Source organism: Gobius niger (assembly GCF_951799975.1).
Source record: "Gobius niger genome assembly, chromosome: 9".
NCBI lineage: Eukaryota > Metazoa > Chordata > Actinopteri > Gobiiformes > Gobiidae > Gobius > Gobius niger.
In genome coordinates this window covers 32,072,984-32,096,492 of record NC_136860.1, presented here as the reverse complement: position 1 = coordinate 32,096,492, position 23,509 = coordinate 32,072,984, and the positions used below count along the sequence as shown (strand labels likewise).

Here is a 23,509-nt window from a genome sequence, read left to right as displayed (position 1 = left end):
GCTGGTAATTATCATAAACAGCGCATTTGGTATCACTAGCATGTTTAAGTATTAGCAGTTTGAGTTTAGTAGCAACATAAATGACCTGGAACGTTCCACAATATGGCTTTAAGGAATGTAATCAGGGCAGTTTGAGCACTGAAAATATCAGTATGAATGTTGGTGGTTTCTGAGCTCTTGAAAAGGAGACAGTATAAATGTTAATGGACCCTCTTGTTCCAAATCTTTGGGCGATATATTTTGTAGTCTTGTGTCAGGACATCTGAGGAGGAAGCCAGCCACTTGTTTCTTCAGCTAATGCCTGTGTCTGTCTGGGAGTTTTTCTTTCAGGACTAAACTGTTACACCACTGCTTTGCATCGCTCTGATCTCCTCCATTTCCCCAGCGCCTCAACAGGGAATCTGCTCTGCAAACTCTGAATTATTGAACATAGTGTACATGTATGGTATGAGAATCAAGGTTGTGCCGCATATTTGATAGTTTAATAATCAGTACAAATGACGACGTGATAAACTGAGTAAAATTGTTAAAGATTGGTGTTATGAAATATGTAACATTCAAGATATCTGTATTTGGAAACATCCACATTTTTTTTAAAATTCACATAATAAAACTACTTCAATTTTTCAATGCCATGACATGACTGGAAAATGACTGATGCCCTTTTGACCATGACCCGAAGAAGCATGAGAAGGAGCAATGCTAGAGGCGTTGAATGATTAATGTTTTGTGACCTGCTGTGAATTACCAATAGACATACATACACAGCTATGAATATGAACTATGAAGTATTCCATAGTCTTTTAGCCCAACAACTTGCCATAGCTTCATTTGTGAATCTGTTTAGTAAAAAGCTTTCAAATCAATCAGGTTAAAGTAAATGGGGTGGGACGGGGTTGTTTGTGTTTGTGTGTGTGTGTGTGTGTGTGTGTGTGTGTGTGTGTGTGTGTGTGTGTGTGTGTGTGTGTGTGTGTGTGTGTGTGTGTGTGTGTGTGTGTGTGTGTGTGTGTGTGTGTGTGTGTGTGTGCGTGTGTGTGTGTGTGTGTGTGTTTTCTTGTAATTACGACATTCTGAGGACCAGTTTGAGTTTTTAACCAACAGAGTGAGGACATTTTTGAAAAGTGAGGACATTTTTGTAAAGTGAGGACATTTTGGGTGGTCCTCACTTATTTGAAGGACTGTTTGAGGGTCAAGATGTGGTTTTAGGGTTAGGGTTAAAATTAGGGTTAGGGTTAGGATTAAGGTTAGGATTAGGGCCTTAGGGTTCAGGGTTAGGGTCAGGGTAATACATTATGTCTATGAGTGTCCTCACTAAGATAGCGGTGCAAGATTGTGTGTGAGTGTGCCGTTTGTGTCGTATTTATTTATTTCTTATTTTTTATTTTTTATTACTTCCTTTAACTGTACATGCAAATGCATTGTGCATAATTGCTCAGGCTATGTAAAAGACCCGTTATCACAAAGGATGAGGGGGAAAAAAACAAAACAAAACTGTACGGCATATGGAAATTATGTGTAAACTGAAAAGATGCACAACTCAATAAAAATGTCCATTCCATCCATCCATTTTCTTCCGCTTTATCCGGAGCCGGGTCGCGTTGGCAGCAGTCTCAGCACACCTCCTCCAGCTCTTCTGGGGGGACCTCGAGGCGTCACAAGGCCAGTACGGAGACATAGTCCTACCAGCGTGTCCTGGCCCTTCCACAAGGCCTCCTCCCAATAGGACATGCCTGGAGCACCTCCCATTTTGACCGCTTGTATTCGCGATCTTGTCCTTTTGGTCATTACCCAAATCTCATGACTAAAGGTGAGGGTGGGAAACGTAGATCGATCGGTAAATCGAGAGCTTTGCCCCCCGACTCAGCTCCCTCTTGTGTGGGTTGTCTCATTGTATTTTTTTTCTTAAACTGTACATGCAAATGTAATGTGCATAATTGCTTGGGCTATATACAAGACCCATTATCTCAAAGGGTGAGGGGGAACAAAAACAGTGTTGCATATGGAAATGATGTGTAAACTGAAAAGATTTTTTTTTTTTTAAACAGACAGACAGACAGACAGACAGACAGACAGACAGACAGACAGACAGACAGACAGACAGACAGACAGACAGACAGACAGACAGACAGACAGATGGTTTTAAAGTTACATAAATAAAACAGACTAGCTTATGATAACCCATTTCTAGACAGCACCAGGTTTCAATTTCCAGCGCTATGCGTATTCCACCCACCAGAGGGCAGCACCGGTTTGGCTGCGGAGCTGTGACTCAGGCGGAAGAGGAGGCTCAGTGCGCAGCGGCTGGGCATCATCATGCCTACAGCTGTGATGATGGAGGACAATTATGAGAAGCTGCTGGAGCAATGCGAAGCCCAGGAACTCGAGGTGAGCGCTGGCTACCGAGGTTTTATGCGTGTTGTGTCAGAGGTTCATTAAAAGTCGCAGCCGCCCTTGCTCTCGCTGTTCTGAGTCATTGTTATGGTAGCTAGCGCTAGCATGCAAGTTGCTAATACGTTGAAACAGTGCCCTTTTTGAGCCATTTCTGACCTGTATTTACTTAATATACATTATTAGGATTTGTATTATCGTTTGTGTAATCCGTAAATGCCACATGCGTTATTTATTCAGAAATCTGTCTTCAAAATATCCAGACTATAGAGGGGCACTGCTGCTAGAACGGTTAACAAGCCTTAATATAAGCCAATTCAGGGTATCTTTTCCTGTAACAGCTTTTAATTCTTTGCAAGTTCGTTTAAAGCCAGTAAAAACGAAGATTTATATCGTATTAATCTTGTAGGAGTTTGTATTTTGCACTGCAGATGACACATTTATCAACCTAAGCTAAAGAAATGGCTGCAGAGGTTGTTGAAGTTTCCCATAATGCATTGCTATCTTATTGTTATGCTTTTGTTATAACAGTGGTAGACATTGTGTAGTTTTGTTCATCTAATCTTAAGCAAAGTGCAGTTGGATGTCACAATAAACGCGAGATCGTCAATGATTGTGTTTCCATGCTGCATGTGTTTCTCTGGACAGGCACCAGGGGGCATCGCAACACCTCAAGTGTACGGTCAGCTGCTGGCTCTATATTTACTACACAATGACATGTAAGTGCGAACCGTTGCATCATTTATACCGGGGTGCACTTTTCATCGCTCACTTATTCATGAATTCAAAACAAGGGAATGGCCATTTGGTTTGTCAGCGTGTCTCAAGATACTTGGAGCAGTGAGCAAGTTTTTGATTTATGATTCATTCATATTGTCTCGACTAGACATTCAGTATTAATAGACAGTGGAGAAAGTGTGCTGTCACTTCAAACAGCTGATAAATGTAGTTGCTTCAGTGTGACCTGGACATGAGTCATCACAGGACAGGAGCAGCCAAGGTCAACAGTAAATCACTATCCTTTATGTTGATTAAAAAAAAAATCAACATAAAAATTGAAGATTGACACTTGGTTCTCTTACTGTTATAGGAGTTGATCAAATATTCCAAGCTGTCTAAAAGCCACAGGATTTGGGTATTAGGCTAAAACTCCCGAGCTTCCCCAGAACTTCTAAGTTTGACCATCTTTCAGAACATTCAGCACTTCAGTACCCAAACAGTGTCCTGTAATCTATACCTGTATGTGTTGTAGGGCTGCAACTAACGATTATTTTGGTAATTGATTAATCTACTCATTATTTTTTACGATTAACCGATTAATTGCTTGGCTGTGAAGGGTGCATGGAAATTGTATTTTTTAAACATTGTTATGACATTGAGCTAAAGTGGCGCTGCTTGCGGACATGTTGATGGAGTAAACTTAAAGTAAACGTTTGTTGGAGGCTCTTTGTGCTAATTCTGATTTCTGATCGGACGAGACAAAGACAGACATTTATGAAATTTATAATGTACAAAACACTACAGACCCTAACTTTAAAAACAAAGAAGGTTTTCATCCAAAATACATAATTGTCATGTCTTTTTTGGTCTATTTTAGTCTGTGTTTGCTAGAAAACGATTAATCGATTACTGAAATAGTTGACAACTATTTTAGTAATCTATTATTTGTCGATTAATCGATTAGTTGCTTCAGCCCTAATGTGTTGATATACGTACATAAAAAAAAAAAGAAAATCATTCAATATGTTGTATGCAATTTATCTATAATTTCCAAATTGTTTGTTGTTGATGACATTTCTGTGACTATGTACCTTCTTTTGTTGTGCAGGAATAATGCTAGATACCTCTGGAAAAGGATTCCTCAAGCAATAAAAACGGTATATACTGTATATATATATTATATTAAAAAACAGGAACAATCCCTGAAATGCTAAGCTTTTACTCTGTTCTACTGATGAAGTTTAATGGATTATCAAATCACATTTAAAGTTTCTTTCATAGGTCCAGCTCGGTTATAGCTCTAACAGACACTTCTCACATAAATGTCCATTGATATATTCTAACATTGGCTGAAAAATATTAATTCCACAAACTTTTAAAGCACTCAAGCGTATTCAGTAGCATTTTATCATCATTTTTTGAATACAGAACGATGCTGAGACTCTTTCCTCTCATTGTGTCCAGGCGAACCCAGAGCTGGCTGCCATTTGGGCGGTGGGCCAGCACATTTGGCAGCGAGAGTTCCCAGGGATTTACACAGCCATTGCAGCCCACCAGTGGTCCGAAGGCATCCTCCCAGTGATGGAGGCGCTACGAGGTAACACCATCCTCGATCATACTGTACATGTAATAGGCTTTGGAATATAGGAATCATCCAGGCCAAAGAAGGCGAATTTCTTTTGTGTCATTAACAATGGTATCATGGAGTAGAGCTGCAGTAATTTGTTTATTTCCGTGAAATTGTGTAAAGGCAAGACTTGAAATAATGCTCATCAGGGCAGGGCTAAAATAGAGCTATACTTGGAAAATCATGACTAATATTTCACTTTGGCACTCGTTTTAGTGCATTGTTGTTTTTAGGGTGTGTAAAATATGTGAACCTCAGTCGTATGGAAAACATCTCTCATTGTGTGATATATTGTTGTGTTTTTGCGGTATGGGTATTGCGTCACTATTTGGGTCATAATAATTTGTCAATATGTTGTGCAACCCGACAACATATTGACAGGATTGTGTCGTTGTTTGTAATGAACTTCCCTTTGCGAATCTTATTTGCAAAAGAAGAAGCAGATAGTTTTTGGTAATGCAGTTTAACACCAATGTAACAAAATAAACAGAAGATAATAAATAACATCAAAAGCTCAGTGACTGAATCCTGGAAGTAATGAATTTTTAAATGAGGTACGATTGATGTTTCTTGCCTTACGGTTAATGTGAGATAAAGTTTATTTACATAACCACTTTGAAATTAACATATCCCAAATGATTCAGCTGTCATAAAGATGAATTCAAATACTGTTATTAAACCTTAGATTACAGAAGCACCAAAGTCACTGTGACATGTTTTCCAAGTGCTTACTAAAGCACAAGTTTGTACTTAGTTCTCGGGAAAGACTGTTGTGAAAGAGTGTAAGAATAGCTCATGTTTACTGTTCAGTCCAATGCCTCCACTGACGCTCACGGTCACAAGATGGTGCCTCATTCATGAAATAAAAAATTTAGTTAGTCAAGACTTCACAAACTAAGTAGTATACCATTTTGTTAATTTAATTAATTAAATGTGTATTTATTTGTTCGCCTTATTATGTGTTCAGTTTAAATGCTGGTTATGTGTTGTCTTTTTATTATTTTTTTTAAATATTGTGGTAAAGTAAACATTGTATTATTGTCATCTATATTATATATTTAAAAGAACTTTCTAAATATTTATATATTTAAAAGAACCTTTAGAGGCTGGTGCTGTTTTGTCAGTCCAGTCATTTAACCTCTCTCCATGAAGCTTTAGAAGCATGACGTAAACATGATGATTGATGTAAATAAAACACTTCACTAGAAGGAGGCAATCATTACGACATGATGTTGTTTACTATTGGGACTCAGGTGGAGAGGTCACATGGACCTGTTTGTGTCTCGAAGTTTGTGGGACACAGTTCCACTGGGACATGTGACAGCACGGCAGGGGGGGCTTTCTGTGAACAGCGCCCAGCTGCACTGGAATGTGTGCACCCTTGGTCAGACAGATCGGGTGTCACAGCTGTGAGGCCAGTATAAAGCAGGGAGCTGCTAGCTCTTACCCAGAACAACTTTAAGCATTTGCCCGGCACTAGCATACCCTAAAGGATCAGCCCCCAGCCTAGCATACTATTTTTAGAGCTCGCTCCAGCCTGAGGGGACAAAGAGCCCAGTAGTTTTCACTTGGGGACATTTATAAACTAGCCAGCAACAGAGGAACAAGCAGGACACACTTGCACCATGGACGTCCAGAGATCTAGCTCTATCGTGAGGCCTCCCAGCCCAATGGACAGCCTGGAGAAGCAGTTGAGCTGCCCTATCTGCCTGGATATGTTCACCAAACCTGTGGTCATTCTGCCCTGCCAACACAACTTGTGCCGCAGCTGTGCCAGCGACCTGTACGACTCCCGAAACCCCTATCGCTTCTCCGGAGGTGTCTTCAGGTGCCCAACCTGCAGGTTTGAAGTGGTGCTCGACCGCCATGGAGTCCACGGCCTCCAGAGAAACCTTTTGGTGGAAAATATCATCGATATCTACAAACAGCAGCAGGAAGGAAGTGGCAGCACTAACACAGAAACTAATTTGAAGCCTAAAGAGTCCAAAGAGCTGATGTGCCAGGAGCATGAAGATGAGAAAATCAACATCTACTGCGTGACCTGCCAGGTGCCCACCTGCTCCATGTGTAAGGTGTTCGGCCAGCACAAGGACTGTGAGGTGGCTCCTTTAGCCTCTATTTACCAGACACAGAAGGGAGAGCTGAGCAATGCCATTGACACGTTGGTGGCCAGTAACGCACGTCTGCAGGCGCTGCTGAACCAGATGGATGAGTCGTGCCGAGTGGTGCAGGAAAACGCCCAACGTGCCAAGCAGAGCCTGGCCGAGCGATTTGACCTGCTGTACGCCGTTCTGGAGGACCGAAAGGCTGCGCTGCTGGAGCAGGTCGGCAAGGAGCAGGATGAGAAGGTGGCTGCGCTCAGAGCTCTGGCCCAGAGGTATGGAGAGAGGCTACAGTCCAGCACCGACCTGACTGACTCGGCTGTGCGGGCCCTGGAGCAGAACAGCGCTGCAGAGTTCCTGGTCGCCTCCAAGAAGCTCATCTCACAGACCAAAGATGCGGCTAAGAGCTCCCTGGGAGAGGACCGGCCCGAGCCAGGCTTCGAGAAGATGGATCACTTCACTTTGTCCACTGAGCATGTGGAGACGGTGCTGGCCAAGATGGACTTTGGAGTTGATGAAGATGACTTTGAGGATGCTGAGGAAGAGGAGGAAGAGGAGTAATGAGAAACTTGAATTCACTAATGGACTTCAGTTTAAGTTATGGACAATATTTAAGAATGTTATTTTGAAGGTTTGTTACAGAAGTGTTTATGGCAGGGACATTTTGAGGAAATATCAAGTTCCAGAGGATTCGGGCCACTGCAATGTGCCCATTCTGATAGTGCAATATTTAAGTTAAGTGTCAGAATCTGACACTTTCTTAATTTTTTTTATACTTTTGTACTTGTTTCGAAGCTGCTGTGAGATAAATATAGTGCTAGCTAAATGTCTGCGTAACATGTCTGCACATGTTCATATGTGGACCTCCAAAGGAGGCTGCATTTTTCACTATTGATTGTAGTTTTTTTTCTGTTTTTTATGAAAATGTATTGAACAAGGAATAAAGATGCATGAAAAGTAACATGTGTTGAGTTTTATTGTTTACAAAAGGTTTATTAAACCTTGACATTTTCTCCTTTTTGCAGGCTGGTTGCTGCTCTTACTTGGCAATAGAGGGCACTTAAAATAAAAGCCCTTGCTTTGTCCTGTCTGCTTTGCCTTTGCTGGTGAAAAGCAGGGGCTATTTTTAAGAGGTGAGGGCCGCGAAATGATAGCGTCCCGGGAATAGACTTGTCATGGAAGGCTAGAGAGGCTCCTGTTTCTCCTCCTCCATAAAAACCCCTCACCCCTCGCCTTGCTCAGCACCTTCAAATGTAAGGAGCTAAGAAGGGCCTGCAGTTGTCACACAAGTCATCTTTGGGTCTCTGTGAATGGTCAAAAGGCCGAGGTAAAAATACTCCGAGCCTTGGCATTTGGCATCAAACTTTTCAGACGACCTGGTTTGATAAGCCCAGGCCGGTCAGCGGCCTGAACTGTTTATGAAGTGAGATGCACAGAAGATTTATTTACCGCCTGTTGTTACTTGCATTGTGTTATGTATTTTGGCATTTATTTGTGGTAAACCTACTGTCCTCCTTTGTTACTACGAGGAGGAAATCTTACCACTACTCTCTGATCCAGACATGTTGAAATTCTTACATCTTTTGTTTTATTTGATATTAGCAAAGCAACAGGCAGACTTCATTCCCAATGACACGTGAAGGAAAGAAAGCTAGGTCAGACGGATATTATTTTTGGCCTGTTTGTAGACAACATCTTCACCAGTGGGGAGATTTTCACCACGACAAAGCATTTGATTTGTTTTTCCAACCCTGTTTGCACCTGAGAAAGTTACTACATTTCTTTCACGGCCTCTAACCTTTGACCTATTTTTTAATGTTGGATCAGTGTAAAAATAATCAACAAGAATAATACATTGAAACAAGAAGCTTTCAGCCTGAAGTTATTGAATGCAATTTTATTGCACCATATTACCCCATAGCTATGTATTGTTTAGTAAAACATTCACATTTGTTGACGTTGAACCTCCTCAAAAAGGTCAAATGAACACATTAGAAAACTCTGGGAAAATGTTAATGGTAACCAATTTCCAACAAAGAAGTGTAGTGTTTTAGTCACCAGGACATAATGAAAGAGTAAAAAAGGTAAAAGTGGGTCCATGTTATCAAAACCAGCTAGCAGCCATAATACAAATTGCAGTCGTTGTTCCACTCTGAAGATTGTGCCTGTTGTCCCAGCTACAGTGCGTGCTGTCACTGTGTCCATGAGCAGCACACTTTACCCTCACTGACCTCAATGACTTTGTGAGCAGACTGTAACAATGAAAGTGTTTGAATGCTATTGCGCATGGAAACAAATTTTACAACCCAGTGTGTGTCATATTCATAAACCTGCACTGTCCCCATCATTGTTTTTATTTGACATCACTTTGCCATGGCCTTGAAATGTATAAATGGCATTCATACTGTTAGTCCTACAGCCCACGCCATGTCCAGTACAGCAGAACAGTCTGGAGCTGCTGGTCTCTCTGTGGTGCTGTAGCGGTGACTGTTTGCGGCCTTCCCCTCCACAGCTGTCTTTTCTCATCGCTCTTGTTTTTGTTACCGCTCTGTTCGTGCCCGGACAGTGGACGGAGTAGGGAGAGAGAGAGAGGGGGCGTCTGCTTGTTGGGGGTACACATTGAAGCGTTGCTAGGCTGTAAACCTCCCCAAAGGCCAGACCCTGCAGGGCATACGTGAAAGCGGCAATGTAGTTATCTCCCCTCACAGCAGCGGGTCAGCTGGTCACTAGATAAACTAGGCGACAGTGACACACATACTGTAGATAAAGACACTGCTTTTATGTTGGAATCCGACATGGCTGGTGTAGCAAGTAGTGGGAAACTGAGAACCCAACAAATGATTCAAATGCAATAGGATTATTATGGCTATTTCTTACGATACTAAACAATCCTGCAATTTGACGTACTGCAGCAATAGAAAATATTCAACCACCCTACTGACAGTTCGTTGCAGGGTTTCCATGTATCAGGGCCAAACTCACACAAAAACCTTTGAAAAACCATCTTCGGTGCCCACAGGTTTGGACGGACATAATTTGAATGTATTTGACTCATTTGTAATGATGCTGTGCTCCTCCAGTGATCCAGACCGGGCACTTCTCATGGATTTGAGGCTTTGTCATTTGAAAAGTCACCCAATTTGATTTTGCAATCCTGGTACGTTGGGACAATCACAACTTTGAACAATTATGGATGGAATATAGTGAAGTATAGCCTGATCAAAAACCTTTTAGACCCAAGAGAAATGATAAGTACTTAAGTTTTGCTGTGTTTGCTGTGGTTATAAAAAAAAAAAACAGAATATGAAGGCAAAACAAAAACCAAAGAGTAAGTGATGACAAACCAAGTAATTTATACAGTGAAAAATCTGTGTTGTCCAAGGATGCTTACATTTGGAAGGCGCTGTAGGTTAATGTGTTCTTTAAACTGCATCTTTTGGAATAGTGTTTGGCGAGAGTTATAAACTGGGAGCACAGATAACGAGAGCACCGTGACACCGACCTGCTGATAGACACGAGTGGTTTCTCTGAACTGTTTAAAGTCATTGCATATCAACCACGCTCCAGTCACGACTCGGAATAAAAGTGTTAGACTGAGCTCATTGGATACAATTAGACCCTCCATGGCGGAGAGCACTCCATTTGGTTTGAAACAACCCCAGATGTTTAAAGCAATTTGAATTAGTTTAACACGACAAACTTAATTTTCATCTAACCCCAAACCAATTCCCGTGATCTCAGCGGTTTTTCCTCGATGGTTGACATTTGTAACTGTCTGCAACATGCACATTGTTATTATCAAACGAGTGGGCGAAATTAGCCTGACATCAAAAGTGCTCCACGCAGATGTGAGCATTTAGATTTTACCAAAACACTTGAGAAAAAATGATGGGGAAGTTGTTTAGTCCAAGGCTTGACTCAGAAGTAGGGATGGGCTTTATGGCTCGTTAATTGGACATTTGGCATCAGCTCATTTCAAATAGCCGTTCGAAAGACTGGAGCATTTCTGAATTCGGGAAAATATATCTAAGAAATGGATACTTAATGGAACTGGAGTCTCTACACTTCTACATGGGTGCATGTGTACATTAAAATCGAAATTCCAATCGCAAATAGCAAAACGTTTACACTGAAATTATTCTATAACAATTCTATGATTCCCTGTCTCCATGGGGTCTCATTATTAAACTTGCTAAGTCTGTAGTTTAGGACAGGGTTTCCCAAATATTTAGGCCACGGTGACCAAAATTCCTATACAATCTTAAACTCCCACTAAAAAACAAATCAGTAGATGACATCTGGCACAGAAGCATTTAAAATAATCTGGTTTAGTAATGCTTATTTACATGCTGTTTGACCTCAGTTCACAAATCTATGCCGTTTTCAAATTATGTAAAATGCACTATTGATTATTTCCTTTTTTCATATGCTGAGATTATCTTGGGACCCCCAGCTCTGTGCTTGTGACCCGCACTTTGGGAAGCACAGGTTTAGACTTCTGCAAACATATATTTCTTGTGTTAGCTCAGCAGCTCATGAACTTCGGTAAAATGTGCACAAAGAAGTGAATATCTTGATTGATATTCGACTTGCAATGTATGTTTTACAAGCTCTACTACAACTGCTGTAGATAATATTTTGTTTAAAAAGCTTTCACTGGGGTGCCCGCCATGCTGTTTTACTGATTATTTTCATTTAGTTATATGTAAAATTGAAAAGAATATAAAAGATGTGGCTCTGGCTCTTTTTCTCACATGAGATCAATTCAAGTCATAAATGAAAAAAAAAAATCCTCTGAAGCACTGGTCGCCCCTTCAGAGAGAGAACCCCCAAAGCTGTAGCAAACTGGTTGTTTACAAGAAACTTAAGACCCTAACGTCACCCTTCCATTACATAAAGCACGTTGACATGTCGGCTGAGTCCATCTGTGCATTGACACATGGGCAGATACACGTGTGCAGTATGTCCATGTTTACGTTACTGTTTTTCTGTGTTCGCAGAAAGCACGAGGCAAAGGGCGTACAGTTTAGTGGCACAGGCCTACACGTCCATCTCAGCAGAAGACTTCGCCGCTTTTGTGGGCTACTCTGTGGAGGAGGCAGTAAAAGGTAAAGAAGAAGAATGCTTTCACGAATTACTGTGTAAACAGGAAATATCCAATCCACTCAACAACTGGTCTCTGCTATGAAATTGTCGGTTGATAGGACAAAATGCAAATTATCACTTAAGAATTTCCTAAACCATCAAAGTAGAATACAGTATAATAGTGTAAAGTTAAAGGTCCAATTCCTGATGTTTTTTAAGAAGTGCAACTACATTGGTTTTGTCCTCTTTAAGTATACTGTAATCTCAGACATTTGTGGAAGTAATACTGTGTATCTAATCATTAAGAATTTGTATAAATGTCATGAAGTTGCAGGCTAGATGTAGCATTGCTGTGAGAGTGACATTGTGAAACACGCTTATAAACTTGCCCCTGTGAAGAAGTAGGATGCTGCATGTGAGGAAAGTTGGGAGTTAAATAGTTAGTTGTGGTCCAAACTCATTGCCCTTATTTGTTTGTAATCCCAAAAAATCAGGTATAAGGCCTTGAAAGGGAGGGGATAAGCACTGAAAACATAATTAAGAAATTAAGAAAAAGGCTTGCACTACAATGAATGAATGAATCACACATGGACATTCATTTTCAGCAATTCATTTTCACAATAGAAAGTACAGGTGTGCACCAAGGAGGCATCACTTAAAGGTGCATGATGCAACTTTTCATGTAAAAGTTGATATCAATACATCTTTGACCTTTCAGTGACCCAGCGGATGCTTGCGTGGTTAGCATAGCGCCTTAACTTTCCATCCCAATCGCCTTTAGGACACTCCAGGATCAATAGTTTCTTGAAATGTTCACTGCTGATCGGTATCCATGGTTACATATAAATTCTATTCTGAAAACCAGCCACCAGGATGGAAAGTATAGGCTTTATACTAACCACCCATACAACCGCTGGGTCACTGAAAGGTCAAATACACACTAAAATTAACTTTTATGAATACATTTTTTATGCATGTAATGTTGCATAATGCGCCTATTAAATTGAGGGAAACGAGGTATCCAAAGCAACATGAAGACCAGAACTACTAAAACCTGACTTTACAACGTTGCCTACCCATTGTGTTGATATACTATTGTTAATATTAATCGTTGTCTTCTGTTTCTGTTTCTCCATAGGTGTGGTGAGCCAGGGCTGGCAGGCTGACCCGGCTACTCGGATGGTGATGCCCAAAAAGCCAGGTAGGTGGCAGTGTTGCGCCTTTAAAAGTTCCTTGTCAAACCATCTTAGATTTACACTGCCCTCCTCTCCTCCTTCCATTTAGTAGACTACTATAAAAACATGAAAGCACAAATATATTTATTGTCTCCATCACAAACTCATTGCCCTTAATCGTTGCCTTCTGTCCAAACATACAGGAAAAAGCCTGATTTACATTTGTTTTAGAGGCTCTATACTGTCCTCTTTGTAATCAGGCGATGTCTCTTTGTAAACCATCTGGAGTCCACATGTCCTGCCAAGCTCTGCTCCGCTAAACCACAGCGGATCGTAGCTGTTGGTGATTTTGGTTTGCCCTGTGGAGATAGTTAATAAATGTTGAGCTGATGTGTGATGGAAAAGTGTGTCCAGGTTTTACATCTCCCAATTAGGCCTCGTCCCGTCGTAATCACTCGGGTTTGCGGGGGTCACGTGATGAGTTGTTTGACTATTACGCAGCTCCAGTAATTAATGGCATGTCCACTCAATGAAAAACACAGCTTTGTCTTTGTACTCTTTGGCCTCTTGTTTAAATGTTTGCATGGCGTTTAAACACAGCTTTTCAGAGACACAAGGACTCCACGACTAATGAGATACGTTTTTTTCGACCATCTGTAAATGCAAAGGGCAAGGCTGCACAATGAGAAAAATTGTAATATCCAATAATTGTCTTGAATACAGCGGTCCCTTGTTTATCGTGGGGTTACATTCTAAAAATAACCCACAATAGATGAAATCCGCAAGTAGTCAGCTTTATTTTTTACAATTATTATATAAGTTTTAAGGCTGTAAAACCCACCACACACTTTATACACTTTTCTCACTAGCTCACACGGGTTCTCCCTTATGCCTGGTGTCACTGTGCGATTTTTCTTTGTCTATTAAGATTTTTAGATTCACTTTACAGACGTGGGGATGGAAACATCGTGAGCTGCTCTCGTCTCCGCTGTGCAATTGTTCAAACTAAGAGACAATCACAGCTACGACCAAAGTTTTATCGTAGCAGTTTCAGGCTTCAGAAGGCGAATGAAAAGTGTAGAGAAGGTAAACGCGGAGTCGAACTCGCTAATGCCTGGCCCGTGTCGCTGTGACTCTGCGGTGATGTGTTGACGGGACACTGACAGAGATCCTCTCTGCAGCAAGAGGAGGCTCACTCTGCGACTAGCCAATCAGGACGCAGAAAACAATGCGTGTATGGCGTCCATACGCTGTAAAAAAGCATGCAAAATTGTACTAAAAACAGATCGGTGAAACAGCGAGGCCGCGGAAGATGAATCGCGTTATAGAGAGGGACCACTATTGCAAGTATATTGTGATATTTTAGCAAACTTGGCTAGCAATCTTAAGAAATACAATCGGGATGAAAACTATGGGGTGAATTGATACTGAATTTTTGGAGTTAAAACTCCTGACTTCAGTTGATTTGGTGATGGTTAAAAACAAATGTAAAGAGGTGAAAGTCTAGAATACTGACTAGTGATTCCATTGAGGATTTCAATTTTTTTATTTGGATTTTATATCACAAATTTAAAAAAAAAACAAAAAAACCACACAATTTAGTATCAATTCCATACAAAACTAGGCTATATTGAATAAATGTGGAAAATATGGAAAACCATGTCCTGCACATTTCATAAGCATTTTTGATTCAGACTATTTGAAAATCGTGTGCATCAAAGTCAGGACCTCAGCAATTTTGCCATATTTTGTGGATTCTTGTGATATGGATATTGTAATAACAATATTTGCTGATATAATGTGCAGCCATTAAGACATTTTCTCCATTTGTGCCTTTTTCTGAGAACGTACAATCATAATATGAGGCTATTTCAGTAGATCTTCATAGCCATAAAAGGTTTTTTTTTTTCCATCTTTCTGATCAGTTTGCCCAAATCTTCTCATTTATGTCCATTATGGGCTTCCAAATGTGATCCTGGTAAACAGAAAGTTGCTGTGTTGATTGCTGACCAGGCTAGTGAAGATATATTAGGAAAAAGCTGTACATGTGGACAGACTTGGGCTGGAATTTGAGCACGAGGTCTGCACAGATGTGAACAGATGGATAGCACTTGGCCCAGTCAGGAATCTCCCTCTGACTCAACTTCTCCTCTTTCCTCCCACTCTCTAGTTCTCTTTCACACACTCTCTCTTCCCTCTTCTCCTTTCCTGTTCATTGTGCAGCACATTAAAGTAAAAACGCCCTCCAGGAGCATTTCATTGGTAGTAAAATCCCAGTTTTTAAAGCTGAATGAGGGGCAAAACATCCTTGATTCTAAACAATCCAGTCCAGAATACTTTGATAACGTTTGACAATAGTAGCACATTATCTGTATTGTAACATTTTATCTTTCTGCTCTCTTTTCCCTCTGCAGATCCTCCCCCGGTTTCGTTGGTTCCAAATGAGCAGCAGTTGGCCAGACTCACTGACTACGTGGCTTTCCTGGAGAACTGATAAACCCGCACCACCATCGACCACTGCCACAACATCTTTAGCCCAATTCGAACTCTCCTCAATGACGAACGCGAACCAAAAAACACCACTCATTCTGCATGTTGGACGCAAGCTCCGAAACATCCCCTTTGCCTCCTTTATGTGTTCGATTTGTTGTTATTCGTTCATTTCCCTTCAACTTGTGCACATTCAGACCTGATTTCAAAGTACCCGAATGTTTTTATTCACAAATGTCCACGCACAGTGTAATATACAAAGCTCGATGCTGAGGTCTATTCTTGATTTAGCTCTTAAAGGTTGCCCTGGAGTGAATTTTGTCAGGTATTAAGTCTGAGCCTGGATGCATCGATATTGTCAGACCTCATATGTGACATTTCTGTTTTGAATGATGAATAAATATTTTGCTGTTTCTAATATACAACATCTTCATATGTATTCTTGCAATTTTGTTTAAGTTTTCCAGAGAGTATCAATGACTGGCAAAAGGCATAGAACATTTTTAGCCTGCGATTAATCCGGACTCAGAATTAGGGCCCGGCCAATATGTCACCGACGGAAATATCTGGCCATATTTGGGTATTTTCAATATCTGCAGAAATCGGCCAATTTCTCTGGAACCGAAAGGAAGTGTTTTTGCCCTGGAAAAGCTCAGTCAGAACCACAACATCCTCAGCCTCAGGAGAGAGGAGGAACATGGTGAAAATCAGTCACACATTTGTTCACCTATTTTATGTTGTGGACTTTTGCTTATCATCCTTTTTTGATCTGCCGATTTTTGTCTTTCAAACACGCTCCCTCCTATGTACATACTGAACATGAATATACAGCACCCCCTGCTGTTACAGTTCAACACTGGCACGTTTAGAAGCATCATGAACATAGCAGCGATGCATATCGGCATCGGCCAATCAAAATCACCAATAATCTGCATTGGCCTTAGAAAACCCACATCATGTGACCTCTATTGGGTATATTTCTATGAATGAAACCTTAACTGCAATAATACATGTTAATTGAGAGATTTTAAAAAAATTACACAAAATCTCGACCTATATAGCCATATATTTCTGGTCATGTCAACCCCCTTCATATTGGTCTCGGACCCCAAACATCCATATCAGTCAGGCCCTACTCAGAATGGTCTTACTTTTACATTACTACACTACTACTTAGTAATTACTTATTATTTTATTTCATAAAGACGCATTTCTCATCAGTTTAAGTGAAATAAATGTGTTTCTTGGGTCTAATGTCAACCGTTAGGCTTACGATTCAAAGGTTAAGACAAGCCTTTTACTATTAACTATTTTGGTCACCAAGAGGAAATAAGCATCATACAGAGTTCTCACATCCTTACAATCCATTATCAAATTAAGAGCATTCAATGGAAAAAATATTCCACATATTTTCTACATATATCCACATATATTCTCCAGTTCCATCTACTTTCTTGATTATTATGGTAGTTTGTTCTCTGCCTGCGGTCATAAATTAGGAGGAACATGCTCCCAGTCATTTTTAATAAACTAAGCAAAATATACATTTCTACAATATTCCATCCATCCATTTTCCGCTTTATCCGGGGCCGGGTCGTGAGGGCAGCAGTCTCAGTACAGATGCCCAGACTTCCCGATCCACGCACACCTCCTCCAGCTGTTCCACGAGGCCTTGTCCCAATAGGACATGCCTGGAGCACCTCTTGAGGGAGGCGACCAGGAGGCATTCGAAACAGATGCCCTAGCCACCTCAGCTGCTCCTTTCGACATGAAGGAGCAGCAACTCTACTCCAAGCTCCTCCCGGGTAACTGAGCTCCTCACTCGATCTTCTAATATTCCATTGTGTTAATATACTTTTGTTTCATGAGTTTGTCAAATGGTGATCAACGCGTTAATCTCGAGTAGAGCCTCTGGGTGCTCCACTGCTCCTGATGAGTCTCCCCAGCGGCATTGGGGTAAAAGTTTAAATGGAAAAACTGAAACAAAGGCCCTTTTCTTTATGCAATCTCCTCCTAAATTGAACTGTTTACAGAGGCTGCACAATTTGGTATTTTTCCCTTTTCAGTGCTCATTTAATTATTCTAAATGTGCTTTTTTTCCAGTGTTTAAAAGCCACTTTGGTGCAGCGGGGGCATAATCTGGCCTCCATCTGTGCAGCGAGCGTTACCGAGGAGCGGCCTGATGGTGGTGTTTTTTTGTTCTCTCAGTCTCCGCTGCATCCTGTTATGATTTAATATGAACGCTTTGATCCACGGAGCTGCTCCATGGAAAGAGTAACGAAATGGCAAACAACTCGCTCTGTTTGGTGAGAAATCATACATTCTTCAGTCGCCTGTGGAGATAAAGCCTGTGGTTACTGGATGACATGCTTTATTGTTGGGAACAATTAAAAGACATCTTGGTTTTCTTCACATTTATGGATGAAATGTCTATTTATTTGTATTTCTATTTGATTTTTGTATTGCACCACCACTACCCTCTCCCTCCCATCTGTGCAATGTGTTTACAGATATCCATGTCTTCTATCACTGAGCAGTGAGATGTCAACAGACTTGTTGTTGGCATGCGATGTACGGGCCATATAGGTTCCTAAGGTTCCTTCACGTGCCCCTGAAAGCATGTCTGTGCATGTGCTGCTGAAACGGTGTTGGCTGAAAGTCAAGGCAGCGCTCCAAACGTGTTCACTGTGAGAAGGAACTCGACCCGGGTCAGGGCGCTCTGCTCTCCTTGACTCCCAGCAGCGGGGTATATTTACTCTCTGGGGCAAACCAACAGCTCCGTGATCATTCTGCTGTAGGGGATCAAGCAGGTAAAGACTCTGAGTCAAAGTAACAATATACACACATTTTTCCAAATGGTACTCCAGACATTGGTGGCCTCTGGTCTGGTCATTCATTGCTTAAACAACAAAAGAAATTACTCGTAAACTGCACCAGAATACAGGAAGCGGCCAACATTGAGTACCCATATGGTTGGCAGTGGCAAGGATGAGAAGAAACATTTGTACAAGGTAGCCTTTCATTCTGTTATAGCGTCAGTCCAGTAGTTTATGTTAGTTTAAGTTGATTTGCTGAAACGCTCTGAGGCAGGCAAACTATGCAAGGTGCGTAGGGCCCCCGCAGCCGCAAGGCCCCCGCATCTTGAGTTGAATCCACACGGTTCTCATGTGCACAATTACTTGCAGTAACTCTGGTTCTCTGCCATCCATCCATCCATCCATCCATCTTCTTCCACTTGTCCGTTGCCGGGTCGTGGGGGCAGCTGTTGGGAGCTGCCCAAATCACATTGCACCAGCCCCCTATGGCGCCTCCTGCAGGTGGTGGGTCCACGGGAGGCCGGCCTCACGATTAAACAGGCCTGTTGGTCTGAACTCACTTCAGAGAACTCTGGTTCTCTGGTCAGACAGAAATAACCGTCAGGCTCAGGTGTGAGTTAGTTTTAAATCAGTGGTTCCCAAACTGTGGGTCAGGGACCAGAGGTGAGAGATTGTGACCATTTGCCATTTTAAAAAGTTGGGAAATAGACTTTAGTAGTCCTAAATCCCAGTCTCCCATTGGCTTAGTGGTTAGTGGTTCAAACACAGAGGGGCGGGGCCTGAATTGAGGTCATTATGGAGAAGAATAGAATAGAATAGAAAAAACTTTATTGTCTACCATGCACAATGATGGCAGAAATTTGCCTTTGGCTTGCTCAGACATTCTAATACATTTGCCCAGCAATGTACATTATTTTCCTCTTCTTCCCTGCACTACTGCACAGTGGAACCGTTCTTGACCATAAATGGATTCGCTCTTCGTCGAATAACCATGGGATGCGTACTGTAGGGCCCACCGTGTGGAATTTTGCCTGGGGCCCCAGACGGGCCAGCACCGGCTCTGGCAAAGCTGCATTAATCCAGTGTGGTGGACATTTTGTTTTGCCAGTCTGAAAGTTCACTGTTTAGAATGAAAATTGTGTGCACACCCATTTCAATCACTCAATCAATATTTAAAGCACATCTTTCATACACAAAACCCAACACCAGGTGCTTTAAATTCCCTTTTGCCCACCCAACAAAAGGGTGGCATGCAGAAACGAGGGTATCTTATTTCAGCATACATGATACCCTCCACATATATATTTAGAGCTATCTCGTGGGCACAAGCAGCGGCCACACGCATAAACACCTCATACTCCCACATTTATGTATATATGTACCCCGAGTACAGATGAACCCTGTGAGGAATGGAGGAAACACCATCAGAGGAGCGGTCTGGCACCTCTAGGGCACGGACAAAGGGTGCCCAGAGGAGGATCGGCACAGTCGGCAACTCAAAGGACAGCACCCACGTAGTTACAGCCGTCCACGCCCTAGAGGGCACTAACTCAGTGTCGAAAGGGAGATATCTCAATTTTATAGTTCACATGGGAGGTTTTATGGTACCAAGGAGCATAAACTGGTTCCAGTGAAGATGTCAATACATTTAGATTTGATCAGAACACAGACGATTACTGTAGGTGAACAGGTGGCTGTAAAGATAACAATTCTTTGGAACAGGGGAGTGAGGGAATTGAATTGAAGGCTTGTTTCTTGCACATGTTCAGCAATGGAAGATGGCAAATAAACGGTCATAACCTTTTCCAGCCATTTGCACTGCTCTATAGTTCACACTGATATCTGCTGCTAACACTTATCTGTAAATATCTTATAGTTTTAAGTTTGTATAGTTTACTATTTATTGAAGTTATGTGTTATACGTTTTATGTTTCATGTTGCAGGATTGAACCTACAAAAAATCCTAGTTGTGAACCTGTTCACACTAACAATGGCCAATAAAAACAAGTCTGATTCTGTGAGTAAAGAATGGCAGAATTCCATGTAAATGTGGTGCTGGTATAAACTTAAACACACTTAAAATGTGCCGTACAAACGCTTGTTCAGTTCCCACATTTCAAACTCTGGAGAAAAGATTATATTTCACTCTCACGAAGGTAACCAAGACTCAACCTGGACTAAACACAGACTAAACCAGGACTGAAGTAGGAATAAATGAAAGTAAAACAAACCAGAAGAAACGAACAGAGAAAAAAATATCCATGAATATTCATTTGTTTGTTTATATATTATATGGAGCAGTGCTTAGCTGGACCTGTTATGAACCTGGTTTTGATCTGGTGTTGCCAGGAGAGTCATTTTTTGCAATAAGAGCATTTGGGCAGTAACTTGGTTTTATCATGTTACTTAACACACAGCACACTTCTTATAAGTACTTTTTATTTAAAAGAAATATACAATTTATATAATTTGCATAATGTGTAAACTGACACGCACATATAATGATGAATGCATTACAATTTAAAAGTTGAGCATAAAGCAAGTTTTCTTTTCTTTTATTTGTGTTACATAGATGCAATAGAAGGGTCCTTTTAATAGAGAAAGAAACATATCAACAAAGAAGATGAGGTTTTTGTTAAGGGCTGCATGATTTGGAAAATGCATTGCAATTTGTTTGACAATTATTGTGATCTTATTTCAAGATTAAGTTTACAGTTCACTTTTTAAACACATCCAGAGGCTTTCACATTTGAGATACAACTTAAATTTGAACAACTTAACCAATTCAAGAATTACAAACATTTCTAAAGTCTAAACTGCAAGGTAAGCAGGTTAAAGATACCACAAGAAGACACGTATTACCTGAATAGACGCAGGTTTTGACATTTTAATTGCAGTCATTGAATTGTTGAACTGATCTTATTAAAGCCTGTGTTTTAGGTTTTTCAGCCTCTCAGACATGGGACTCTCCATCTCTATATTTCACCACGGCTGCCCCACTGTGTTTGTCGTTGTACTCTGCTGTTATAAAGACACTGGTTGGAGTTTCTGACTTGTTGAGAGCTTCGGCCATCTCTCTCATTTTAGTCACTATCTCTTCGGAGAAACACCACGGCTGATCAGACACGGTTACAGGCGGCTCATGAGGCTTATTCATCTTAAGAGCTTCCAGGTACCGATCCATGTCTTCAAGGATCGGGTCGGTGTTCCCCAGTGAAGTGAAGATATAATTAGCGCAAGCTGCGTTTTCTGGAGCCTTCAGAAATCTGTCCACTTCGACCTGAGTGGACAGAACTGGTGTTGCCCTCATTATGTCTAAACAGGACTGAACCACACTGATTTCCCTCTCCGCGCCATCCAGCCACTTGGACAGTTTCTCCTGACTGAACGGTGAGCTCTGCCGCTCATCAAAGAGGCTTCTAAGGATTCTCTCTTGCACTTTTCCCTCTCGAATGGCAGGACATGTCTCTGCCATCTTCTTCCGGAGCTCCACAGTGTAATTGTGGCAAAGTGTGTGGAATTTTTGCAGGTGACGATGAAGCTGTGAGAACTTCCCCACCGCACTGGCTAACATACACTCATTACACCTCATTTTACTGTCGGCCAGATGCTGCAGAGTGTTCTCAGCTTCTAGCACCAACCCCACATTGATGTGTCGGACTAACTGAGCAGCTTTAGGGTTCAGATATTTGAGCGGCATCATCCAGACTTTCACAGGAACCGCATTCTGATAATTGTCTCCCAGCAGCTTTGTCATGTCAGTGTAGATCTGTAACGCTTCGATCAGCGTGGTAGGGTTTCTCTTCAGAACAAAGTCTGAGTAGAATGTGACTTTCAGCTTCTCAACCAGAGATTTTTGTTCCTCGGTTAGGTGATAACTGTAATCAACTAAGTTAATTGACCAGAAAAGAAAGTTAAGCACAACTTTGATATTTATTTGGTATTCATGAACGACACTCGCCTCTAACACCTGACTGTCAAACACAAAGAAAGTGTTAGCTCCATACTCTATACCTGTGACCACATGTGTGGCCTGGCCCTGCTCAATCAGCTCCCTGTTCTGAATGCTCTCCCAGTCTCCGCATGTCAAGGAAAGCTGCTCAAAATGGGTGATAGCTTTGTACAGGAGGGTCACTCTGCACTGGTTCTTGAACAGCCGTTCTGCATGCAGATACTTGGCTGATCCTCCACCTTCCACAAAGCCACACAGAACACTGGCCCGGAGAGAGGCCTGTACTTCCAGTAGAGAGAACTTCTCTTGAATGGAGTCTGATGCTGTGATCTTAAAGTTACTGTACGGCTGAGGCCTTCTCTGTGTCAGTCTCTGAAGATCCTCCGAATCGTGTAGAGCACTTCCTAAAACAAATATAAGTTTCAACTTCAGTCATGCCTCAAATCAAATCATGTCGATCGATGGCAAAACTCGCTTTGTGAAAATGTTTTAAATTGGACAGCTGTCAGTAACTACCAAAAAATAAATAAATAATTGTGTTGCCGATAAACTGATAATTTATCCTCCAGTGAGTGTCAGGAACCACCAGGTATTGAAGCACAGAAACAACCTCTGACAATTCCTCAGAGGTATCTTTAAAAGAAACCTGAATTCCACTCTGAAGCAGTTTTACTTACACATAGACCTCATATAATGTAAAAACATCTCACCTTGGAGGAGTTTGTCAGTCCTTGCGTCGTACAACATCCCCAGTTTGAAAGGTCGACCGAGTGCAGATACTATCAGCTGATGATCTGAGGCCATTTCTCTGTAAATAAACATAGGCAAGATCGAGATGCATCACATTAGGAACAGCAAATTAACATTTTTTATTAGAATAGAAGACATTCCTCCTCACCTTGTAGTTGTCTGACTGTGTTGAAGTGATCTGGATGAAAGAGTGTGTAACTATTGCAGTCATGAACCACTGATGGAGGAGGAACTTTCCAAAGTGCACACTGACCTGGCCCCTTTCCTTAGAGTTTTACAGATTTGTTAGATTAGATTGCCTTGTCTACCAGAGCAATATAAGGCGCATTTCTTCAGAACTGGATGAAGCAGAATCCAAGACTTGGTAATTATATCGGAAGGCATGACCTCTGATCTATGAGTCA

The 23,509-nt window shown here is 41.4% G+C and overlaps 2 protein-coding genes across 2 annotated transcripts; both read left to right on the top strand.

The window, feature by feature from the left end:
- Positions 1 to 2,253: 2,253 nt before the first annotated feature.
- Positions 2,254 to 15,996, top strand: cops8 (COP9 signalosome subunit 8). Its single transcript, XM_079562552.1, has 7 exons — positions 2,254 to 2,385; positions 3,037 to 3,107; positions 4,217 to 4,265; positions 4,573 to 4,705; positions 11,838 to 11,945; positions 13,061 to 13,123; positions 15,512 to 15,996. The coding sequence occupies exons 1-7, from the start codon at positions 2,314 to 2,316 to the stop codon at positions 15,589 to 15,591; spliced, it is 576 nt and encodes a 191-aa protein (XP_079418678.1). The 5' UTR covers positions 2,254 to 2,313; the 3' UTR covers positions 15,592 to 15,996.
- trim63b (tripartite motif containing 63b) lies at positions 5,857 to 7,780 on the top strand. The gene has a single exon (XM_079562551.1). It carries the CDS (start codon positions 6,361 to 6,363, stop codon positions 7,396 to 7,398), a length of 1,038 nt encoding a protein of 345 aa, XP_079418677.1. The 5' UTR covers positions 5,857 to 6,360; the 3' UTR covers positions 7,399 to 7,780.
- Positions 15,997 to 23,509: the final 7,513 nt, after the last annotated feature.